The sequence below is a fragment of the Aptenodytes forsteri genome, unplaced genomic scaffold, assembly GCF_000699145.1.
Source record: "Aptenodytes forsteri isolate BGI_AS27 unplaced genomic scaffold, ASM69914v1 Scaffold295, whole genome shotgun sequence".
In the NCBI taxonomy this organism is placed as follows: domain Eukaryota; kingdom Metazoa; phylum Chordata; class Aves; order Sphenisciformes; family Spheniscidae; genus Aptenodytes; species Aptenodytes forsteri.
This window is the reverse complement of record NW_008795861.1, coordinates 830,151-840,647: the sequence shown is the minus strand read 5'-3', so window position 1 is coordinate 840,647 and position 10,497 is coordinate 830,151. Positions and strand designations below refer to the sequence as shown.

General features: G+C 46.6%; 1 protein-coding gene across 2 annotated transcripts in view; it reads left to right on the top strand.

Annotated features, from left to right (window-relative positions):
• Nucleotides 1-1,651: 1,651 nt before the first annotated feature.
• Nucleotides 1,652-10,497, top strand: part of AHCY (adenosylhomocysteinase) — a 27,505-nt gene continuing 18,659 nt past the window's right edge. The window contains exons 1-3 of one of the 2 annotated variants that reach the window (XM_009284003.1): nt 1,652-1,837; nt 4,719-4,794; nt 6,729-6,881. In XM_009284003.1, the coding sequence (XP_009282278.1) occupies nt 1,703-1,837; nt 4,719-4,794; nt 6,729-6,881 (364 nt within the window). In that variant the 5' untranslated portion in view covers nt 1,652-1,702. The remainder of the gene's footprint in view (nt 1,838-4,718; nt 4,795-6,728; nt 6,882-10,497) is intronic. The other variant, XM_009284004.2, reaches the window with a different exon arrangement.

Here is a 10,497-nt window from a genome sequence, read left to right as displayed (position 1 = left end):
GGGGCGCGGAGCGCGGGGCAGGCAGGGAACCAAGCCTGAGAACCCCCTCTGCGCTGTGGGGCAGGGCTGCGTTTGCACCCGTGCTGCTGAAATACCCGCGGAGAAGGGAGAAGGGGGCCTCTCGGGGGGCTGCGCCAGCTCTCTGAAGCTGCTGTCGCTGTCCGCAGCGCGGCACGAGTGGGGTTTCCACCCGCGATTTTGCTGCTCTTCAGCCCCGGAGCCCACGGCGCGGGTGAGCCCGGCTGCCCTGTCCCCAGAGCTTCTGCTGGTCTGGCTGCCCTTCGCTGGGGACAGGCTTCCACTCCGAATGCGAAAGTATCTTTAAATCTGGGACCTGTGTTACACGTTTCCCTAAAGATTTTGGTGGGTATTTTTGTAGATCTGAAACTCCACAAAAAACCTAATTTTTATGAAGAGCTGTGTGTTCTTTGAAGGCTAAGTTTAAAGAGAAGAAATTTCATCTATAAGGCTCAGATTCATAAATAATTTGCCTTGGAGGCTATGAACCTAAAATACTACAGGATATACTTTTAAGCAGCCCTGATAAAAATACCGAGCCCTTAAGAGGGGTAAGATTCAAGAACACCCCCCTCTTGATATAGTTGTTTCTGTGGTCCTTCCATAGCCTGGGCTTTTTTCAGTCCCGCGTTGGTGTCAAGGCTGTGCACCAGTCAGCTAAAGCATAGGCAATAGCTTCAGTGGCCCCTAGGCTTCATTCTGGAGCAAAATGCAATTAGCTTGTCTGTATTAAATGCAGCGGTCTGACTCAGAGATCCTAGTGTTCTCGAATGCTTTAAATGGCCTGTGTCCACTAGGTAGGTGAAAGAAAAGTATCTGACCATGTTCTTAAGTGAAATGGTAAGCTTCTGAAATCTCAGAAAGAGCTAATCGAGTAAGAGGGACATTTGGTGTTGGCTGATGCTGCAAAGTGGTGCGCCTAGGCATTAACTGTTTGACCCTTGCCTTTTTAAGGCTGGAGTCAGACATCCATGGCGAGTGCAGTATTTTCTACCCCAAGCTAGTTTTTTGGAAGTCTCTTCTGTTCAGTTTTTGCTCAACTGTTCTTCTATAGATCCTTTTTACAAAGGCAGTAGGAGACTTGTAACTAAGGTAGAGGGGGTAGGAACCCTGCAGCTTAGCTCTTAAGAGGGGGAGCTGGGCTGGGCTCAGCTCCTGGTGCACTTGGCAGGGAGCATGCTTATGTGTGTTCTCATGTGGGGAAGCTATTGCCATACGGGCAGCCCCCCACTCCGCCCTGCAAGTCTTAATACTGTGGAAGTAACTTCCTATAGGAAGTGTCAGACCCTTGGGCAGTATCTGTAAGGAGTGCTTAAGGCTGGGGCTTACTGAATTAATGGGCCTCAGGATGTCTGCACACTAGATCACAGGTGATTATATGCTCATACAGGAGCATGCTTTTTTCAGAGGGGCTGTTAGGTTTGGTCTAAACTTGTTTGAAAGCCTGTGTACCATAGTAAAAAAGCAGGGAGTAACTGGAATGGTCTGTTTTTCCCCCAACTCTGTCTCCCAGCTGTTGCTGGGTGTTCAGTTCAGCTGTTGCAGCCGATGCCTATCCACAAGTGTGTGAACAGATACGAAGGTCTCAGCTATTTAAACTCTTGACACCTGTCCTCCTTCTCTTGCAGCTGACATCAGCCTTGCAGACTGGGGTCGCAAGGCCATTGAGATTGCAGAGAATGAGATGCCAGGGCTGATGAAGATGCGGGAGATGTATGCTGCATCAAAGCCGCTGAAAGGTGCACGTATTGCCGGTTGCCTTCATATGACTGTGCAGACGGCAGTTCTCATAGAGACCCTCATAGAGCTGGGAGCTGAGGTAAAGTGTCTCTGAGTTTCTTCTTCAGGTGCCCTTAGGTAACGTTCTGCCCAGGGCACTGCTTCTGCTTATATAACTACCTTAGGGATCCTGGCAAATGTCTGTACTTTTTGGAAGAGGCTGTGCTGCGATCTCCAGGTGGATGGATTATGTCTTCTCTCCTTAAGCAAAAACTGTACTGCATGCACCTCTGGGATGTGGTATGTGTCTTCCCTCTGGACAAGCTGCATCTTCATGAGTGCCTGTTTTGGGCTGGGTCGCTGGCTTCAGCAGCTCTGTCAGCTGTGTGTACAGCACCCTGAGCAGTGGTGCCGAAAGCTGCTCCCACACAATTGTGTTGTGCTCGGGCATGCAGTGCTGTTGCTGGTAATGCTGAAGCTCTAGTGACTGCCTCCAGCACAGATTAGCCTGTATTAAGAACCACACTGTGCCCTGGTAAAGTCAGCAAAAACTAATGAAGCTTTCTGAGAGCTCATGCTGGCCCTTGAGCTGTGCAGGAAAACAACAGGGAGGCAGTGTGGTTCAGTGATCAAGGGCTGGGGATTCCACTGACTTTGAATTTGTTGTGTGACTATGGACCAGTTACCCTGGTCTGTATTAAAGACTGAGATACTTATAAGCCATTTACTGCATTGTGTCTTCTGCCTGGCTTGCTGAATGAAGTCCAAACATCGTGGCTGAGTGTTCACTGTACAGGACATGAGGAGAGCCAGGCATCTGAGCACAATCCACATACCTTGTGTGTTGAGCAGGGAGCTGACTGGAACTTGATGATGGATTATGTTAAGTACATATGTGATCTGAAATTCCTTCTTCCTGAAGTTTAGCTACCTGAACTCAGGCTGCCCAAAGGTGCCCTATATGGGATCCCTGCCTGGGAATGGTTAAAAGAGTTGAGCAGTGTCATGCTGATCAAAAGGCACTGGGAGAAGGGGAAGCTCTCTCTGAAGAAATGCCTTAGCTGCCACAAAAAGCGGAGGGGGTAGGTCTAGACAGCATGCCAGGTCAGCCTGGGCAAGGTATGTGCTCTTGTGCAGGTGTTCTTCAGCCTGTTCAGAGCTGTTCCACGGTTGCAAATGGTGCAGTGCTGAAGGAGAGTTTTGATGTGGAGGTACAGTCCTGACTTTATTCCAGCTACTCTGTGTATGAAACTCTTGCCCCTCCACAGGATTTAAAAGAAAGCAGTAGCCACTGAAATTTGGGAAGCTCCTTGTTGCTCCTGTTGGTTGCTGTGTCCCAGTATGGCTGGCCTTGGCAGCAGTTGTGTGCTTACTTAAACATTGCCAAGCTGCTTTAGTCTGAGCACAACCCCAGAGCAGTGTTGTATGGGATTCATCCAAGTCGTTCAGGGAGGTACCTGCAGAGATTTGGTTCCTCTAAGCACAAGTTATGGTTGTGCCTTTAAGATGTGTGCTGTTGTGTTAACTCCTTCCTTGTCCTGATACCTGCATGTTAGTTTAGACTTTAACTTGAGTTTGGATTCAGCCCTGGTTCATCTGTTCTGCCAGAACTTTGGTGCCTGGGAGGGAGGAGTGAAACTGATGGAACTATACCCTGCATAATGAGGATGGAGCTCACTGCGGTGTGGTAATCTTGGTGTCCCTTTTTTGGCTAGGTTAACGAAGATAGAATAAATACTCTGTGCCTCAGAGTATTTATTCCAAGTTCTAAAAATGTAATAAAAATGCATCCTTTTCATAACCAGTGATGTAAATATTAGGCTCTGACCCCCTCAGGTCTGCCAGTTATTCTGGGGTCTATGCTGTTGTCACAAACTGGTGTTACAGATCTGCGGATGCAGAGTTGAAGTGGCCTATGTCTTGTATCAAGTGCTTGATGTGTAAACAATATATAGGTATTCTGTATACTTATACTTTCATAACACTTCCTGATGTCATCTGTGCTGATATGGAGGGAGCTTAGAAAAACCTAGGTGAGGAGGTGCAGTGCTTAAGGTCACGAATTCGGTTTTCCTGTGCTCCTTCCAGGTGTGTTTTCACTGACAAGCGTTGGTTGTGTAGGCTCAGATGAGGTCCTTCGTACTGCAGCCCTTACTTTGAAGTGTCAATTCTTGATAAAGTGGGATGAGTATCTGAAAGCAGGCTGAAGGATTATGCCTTACTGCCCTCTCTCCTCAAGGTCTGTTACAAATAAGCATGCAAATACCTGCCAGTCAGCCCTGTAGGGAGCAGAGTGAGAACTCGTGTGTGGCTCTGGGATGTGGTGGTTTCTGTGCCTGCTGGGGAGCTGCAGTAGGTATGCAGATACTTTTCAATGCAACTCAGCAACATGCTGTTGCTTTTCTAGGTGCCTGAGCCTAGTTATGAAATCTGTGTGGAAAAATGCTTAGTTCAGCTGGAAAATCTTCCATGACTGGAGCACAGAGTGGGAGTTGGGTGAGCATAATCTTGGAGAATGCCTGTTGATCGAGTGTAGTGTTTCAGCTGCATTTCTGACTCTTCTGAGTGCCAGCAGGTGTGTTGCTGCATGTCAGTATCCCTCAGTGGACACTTGCTATGTGGCTGTTCTGAAAATCTGAACTTTATTGACCAAAACTTTCTAAACCCACCCTACTGCGCACTTCCTGAAGGTCTATAGCTGAATGTATGCTCTGGCTGTCTGGCAGAAGCTCTCGTAAGGAGATGGCTGAATATGTGGCACAGCTAAAGCTCCATTACATTCTCCCCCACAGTGACGTTATTTTCCCTGTCCTAGTCAGATACTTAGTCTTCACCTTAACTTAGCAGAGCTACTGAGAAAGGCAGGAATCTGCACTAATATGCCTTTCTGCTCTTGCTCCCTTTTTAATTCCTGTGTCTGGAAGAGAGTGCCTGATATCTCAGAACTTTGTTCAGCAAACAAAACTTGGGTTGTTTTCCAGGTACAATGGTCAAGCTGCAACATTTTCTCCACTCAGGACCATGCTGCAGCTGCTATTGCAAAAGCTGGTATCCCTGGTAAGTTTTCCATGTTCTAATTTGCCTCTGAGTTGGGGTGTACTGCCTGTTCTAGCTAAATCAAACTGTACAAATCAAGCTCTTCTGAACAACCTTCAGGACAGAAATAGTCCATCAAAAGCAGTAGTTGTTACAAAACAGAATATTTGATTCAGGCTGCATTGCATCAGACCACACATAGCACTCCTGACAATGACTGGTGGTAGGCTATGGAAGAGCCTGGCTGTATGTTGCCAGCTTTAAGCCTGGTTAAGATGATTGAATGGGCTGGGTAACTAAATGGATTGGTGTGTAGGTGTGTGTAGGTGGAGGTGTTTGGTGCTTTCCAGCAAGCTTGGTGCTAAATAGGGGTCGGGGAAGGGATGTTAATTGCAGTGTGCCCTGTTACAGTGACAGGGTCAATACTCAAGATATTTTAAGGCTAGAGCTAGGCCAGCTGTGTTGCTCCCTAATATCCCTGAAGTGGTTTATCAGGATGCTGCTGTTTTGTTACTGTCACCTTCCAATAAAGAGTGATTCCTTGTGGATCAGTATGAATACATTAAGCTGTCTGCTGTGTTACTCAGCTTAAGGACATACAGTCCTCAGGACTCTGTGCTGGGAACTGCATGGCCTGAGCCTGGATGTTGGCAGAGGCTAAATCTGATTTCTGCCAGCCTGGTTCTTTGCTTTGGGAGATGTCTTTCATTTCTGTTATAATTAGCTATTGCCACAAGTCTTTCCCCAGCTGTGGTACGTTCTAAGGTAACAGAAGAAAGTGTTCCCTTCATCAGCTCCTTTGGCATTACTAGCTGCAGGCATCACCTCCTCTGCCTGTCTCTGGCATGTGATGTCAAAGGACCAGGCGGGACTCTCTAGATCGGATGTTAGGATATTGCCTTCGTCACTGCTCTCAACACCCAAAACTCAGCTGAAGAGCAGTTTACAGGTGGAGTGTTTGTCTAAGTTTTTGACCTCTGCTCTTGGTATCCTTGTTTTGTGGAACTTGCTCTTTTTGTTAATATTGCACTTCACATACTGAATTTACAAGACCTTGGAGGAATGCTGATCCTTTGGATACAGTGTGAGATACTGCTGCACACTTCTTCAGAAAGGGCAATTTGGATACAGTGTGAGATACTGCTGCACACAGAAAGGGCAACTGCATGATTGGCTCTTTGTGGCTCAAGAGTTAGTTTTCTGTGTGAACAGTGAAAACATGACAATTTAGCCAAATGTTGGGGTATGTAAATCATGTGCCTAATATGTTTGAATGGCTGAGTACCACTGAGGCTCAAGTATAGCATGAGGCCAGTACAAATGCCTGGAAAGGCAAAAATGCTGCTAGATACAACATGCTAGTGGCTGCAGCATGTTGCTGGTGGTAGATGTACTGATATAGAAATATGCCCTGGTAAAAGCAAATAAGGCACAGCAGCTTGGACTTTAGCGCTCTGCTAGACTAGAATTTAAACTCAAAGTTGCTGAAGAGTTTGTAGTCTGGTGCTTAGCTCATGCTAAAGTCTAGTCTCTCTTTTCTGCTGTGCTAGAAAATGCTGTAGTTGTGTTTTCATTTGTCTGTATCAATATATACAGTGGCTGTTGCTAATTCCTGGTAATGTAGGGTGTGTTAGGGGAGCAAGTGGGGTGTTGTGGATGTGAGTCTGCTTTAGTTTGTTTTGCCTTCTCCCTTTTAACATGGAAGAAGAATGAGGAGAACGGTGAAGTCTCAAAATTTTGGCGAAGTTCGTGGCCTGGAACAGAAGGCAAAGTGATTTCAATCTGCTCATTCTGAGATCTTTTTTTCAATGCAAATGTCTTTTTTTCTGGCTTGCAGGCACAATCATCTGTCTGTCAGCTCTGCTACTGAAAGCTGCTGCTGAAATCTTCCTTTGGCTGCTTTACTACATGCTGAGTAAGAAACTGGCTAATTGTGTGTGTTTGTTCCTGTGTAGTGTTTGCCTGGAAAGGGGAGACCGACGAGGAGTATTTGTGGTGCATTGAGCAGACCCTGTACTTCAAGGATGGGCAGCCCCTCAACATGATTTTGGATGATGGTGGAGATCTTACCAACCTAGTTCATACCAAATACCCACAGCTCTTGAAAGGTGACTTGTATTTTGCTTTGTCAGGCACAGTTCTGCTCGGGAGGCTGTTTAGACAGTCTTTTTCTGTGGGAATTTCCTGCTTGTGTAAAAGGGGTGGGGGAAGAGGGACAGGCATGTGCAAACAGGCTATGAATGAGTCTATGAAAATCGCTTACAGTCCAAGACCAGAATCTCTTACCTGCAGGAGCTGTTTCCATCTCTGCTCTGTAGTGTATAAGCTACAGTGACCTGACCTTCTGGCCATCCTTCACAGTGCCCATTACCTGAGAGTGACCAGTGGTACTACTGACTTGCCAAAAGCTTCCTGGAAGTGGGCTGTGTTTTAGAATTGCTTAATGTCTGTTTGCAATTAATATTTTTAACACTAATGCTTTTTCTTCCCCATCCTCTTAGTGCACCTCTGGATGAAGTCATGACAACCTGTAGTTTTTCTTGGAAACCTTATCTAAACCTTATATAAGCTACAAGGCATTAACTCATGCAGTTTATGTTAGTGAATATGCTGATGGAGTCAGGGTTGGGACTCTTGCTGCTTTGACTTACTACCTTCAGTGTAAGTTAGTAAAACTGAAAACACATCTGTTTAGTGTTGCTAGCACATGTTTATGTAAAAAGATTTGTCTGAAGGGAATTTGGCATGACCTGCAGTAGCAGGCTGATCTGTGCCTGACAAGTATGACAGATTCTCCTTAGCTCTGCCAGTGTCCATCTGTGCTGCTGCAAGCCACAGATGCCCAATGTTGCTAAAGGGCATGTTTGATCTGGGATGTGAAGAAAATTGGATGGTGATATGGGGTGGAAACTAAACTGATACAGTGGGGTGTGCTGATGTTCATTCTTGGTGGTTGCTGTAGAAGCCTCCTGGATCAGCTCTCCTCTGACTCTTGCACTGCTTTAGGAGGAAGCTATGGGGAAAAAAATCTGAAGGCAGCAGGCCATGGACAGGGCTGTGTGAGGGGAGGAGTCTGGGGCTGCTCCCCATCCGTGTGCTCATGTGGGTAGGGGCACAGGGAAGAGAGGAAACTTCTGTGTGACAGGCCTTGCTTTCTCCTTCATCCTCAACCTGATGTCATTAGTAATCCAACAGTCATATCTTTGTGTTATTTAAACTGTAATGAGAGGTTTTCATTGGTGTCTGCTCAGCCATGCTGGGATCCCCTATCTTCTGTCAAAGGTCTCTTGCTTCCTAGATTGCCTCTGTCTGATGTTCATGACCTCTTGCTTTCCTGCCATTTGATGCCAAGGAATACCACAATTGATCATGCCTCCATCTTCCTGGCATTGTCAGAGGCCAAAAAATGCATTTTCCATGTTCATACTCTGTTTTGCAGGGTTGTTTCCCTGCCATGCATATGCAGCACCTCAGTTGGTGTCCCTGTTCCTGGGTGTCCTTGTGCTGAGCTCCTTTCACACTTCCAGCCCTCCTGCTGTCTGCTTCTTTCCCTCCAGCCCTTTGCTCTTTCTTTCTTGTCTTGTGCTCCTGGTGTGGAAGGGACTGGTATAGTATGGTTCAGTAGGGCAATGACTGTTGAACTGTTTTCTGTCTTGGCATCCATCTGTAGTCTGCCATTGATAAAACATCCCTACTGCCTGGGGTTGCTTCCTAAATTCATAGGAATGGCTCTTCCACTGGGTTTTTAAAGAGTCTAAGCAGGATGCCATACCCGTCAACACTTCCCTTGCGGAAATGTGTGTGCTGTCTGCACTGACTGTAGGTGAAAAGCCTCCTTGCTGCAGTTCAGTAAACTAATTAAGACTGATTTCTGTGGAGGGTGATGGAACTTGATCTGTTTTACCTTCCAGTCCATTGCTCCTCAGAAACAGCAAAACTTCCAGAATGGGACCCACTGAGTAGAGCCTTGATCTCATTTAACTGAGCTCTGTGCTTAGCCCTTTGCTGCAAAGACTGCTTACATGAAGCTGTATAGCATCTGTTTTTTTATCTTGAAGATAATAGAAACTAATATATCCTAAGGGCTTGTGGTGATATTTGACCTCTTTGGGGCAGAGATAGGACAAAAGTAATGTTAGCAGAGCACGCACAGTGTGGAAAGACTGGATTGTGAGTGCAGGAGGCATTTTGGCATGCAGCATTTGAAAGTGCCATTTGCCATTTAAAGGCTGGACAAATTTTCTGGGCTAATTTCAAAGGGAACTGTCTGTCTTCCATGCTTCAGCTGCTTCTAATTTACATAGAAGTTAGTTTAGTCCTGGTGTGCAACTAACAGTTGAAAGTAGGGCTCATTCAAGTCTACTTCAACTAGGAGATGTGTTAAATAGCTGTGTGGAATGCTCTCCCTAATTGTGACTACTGTTAGAGGGCAGAATAGCCTTTGTACTATTGGCTTATTCCACTAAACTAAATGCCCTTAAAACCAAGATAAATAAAGGTAAGAGGGGGAAAGCTAGAACTGAACAAAGGAGAAAGTCATCTGAACTCGTGCAAGGGAGGTCTCTGGCATCTGTGCAGAATACTACTGTTGAGAAAGGATGGAGAAGATCGGATCATTTGTGGTCCACTGATGCAGACTTGCTCATTGATCAGGGAAGAAATACAGGGGAGCAAAGCAGGTCTGAGTGTTTAGCAAGGCTTTTTCAGTTTAATTCAACCTTTTCCTTGCTGTAGGCCCTTCGCTGTTCTCCTGTCACTTAAGTCACTCAGGCATTGAAATCGAGTGGTGTAGGCAGCGCTTCTTTTAGCAGAGTTGCAAAGTAGTTTAGACCAGCTATAAATGTCACCTGGGGGCAGCAGGCAGGTGGCCCTCAGGGAAGGGAAGCTGCTGGCATATGTGATGTGAGATTCGCGTACTGTAATTTTAAAGACAGTCTGCTAAGCTTAGTAATGTCAGCCTGGAGAGCTTTTGAAGGATGATGAGTGTGTCTTCTAGTTGCCAGATAGACCAGAAGAGAGAGGGCAGGTTTGAACTGGAGGTTTCTGCCATGACCTCACACAGATTTCCTTCCGAAGGGGATGATTGTACTTGATCTAGGCACTGGAAAATCAATACTTTTGGGAGACTTACTATAGATGCTATATTTCACTGTGTACCAGGCAATGTTCTTAAACTGTCCTGTCCCCTCCAAGCAAGCCCTAAATATACTAAAGCCTGAACTCGTTTTCTCTGCAGGTAGCCATGTGGGGAGTGTAGTTACCGAAGGCTCTGTGTGAGGTCTGTGATGACAAACCTCCGTGGGGACAAGTCAGCCTAATCGAGCTCTATTTCCTTCTAGCGTTGTTGGTCTCATTTTCTTTGTGTGACACAGCGTGCTGGTGCTTCTGCCTGGTGGTCTGGGAAGCGAACGGGAGGTCTAATGGCTCTGTCTGTCTTAGACTCCATTGAGACATCGGTACAAATTCTGGTTTGAAAACTGCTTTGAGTCGCACTCGGAGACTTAAGCTGAAGCCGTCTGTGTTCTTGGCTTGCGTCGCTCGTCTAGGCTTAGATCAGTTCGCAGCTTTCTTTAAGCAGTAGGGATGGGTTTGAACCAGAATCAGCATCTGCGTGCCGCTGACCTGACTAGAGGAGCTCGGGTGGGGGGTTGCAGTAGCATCTCCACGGGTGGAGTGTGACTGTGGAGAGCGGGCGTGGGCGGGGGGGGCCCCTGCGGGGCGGCG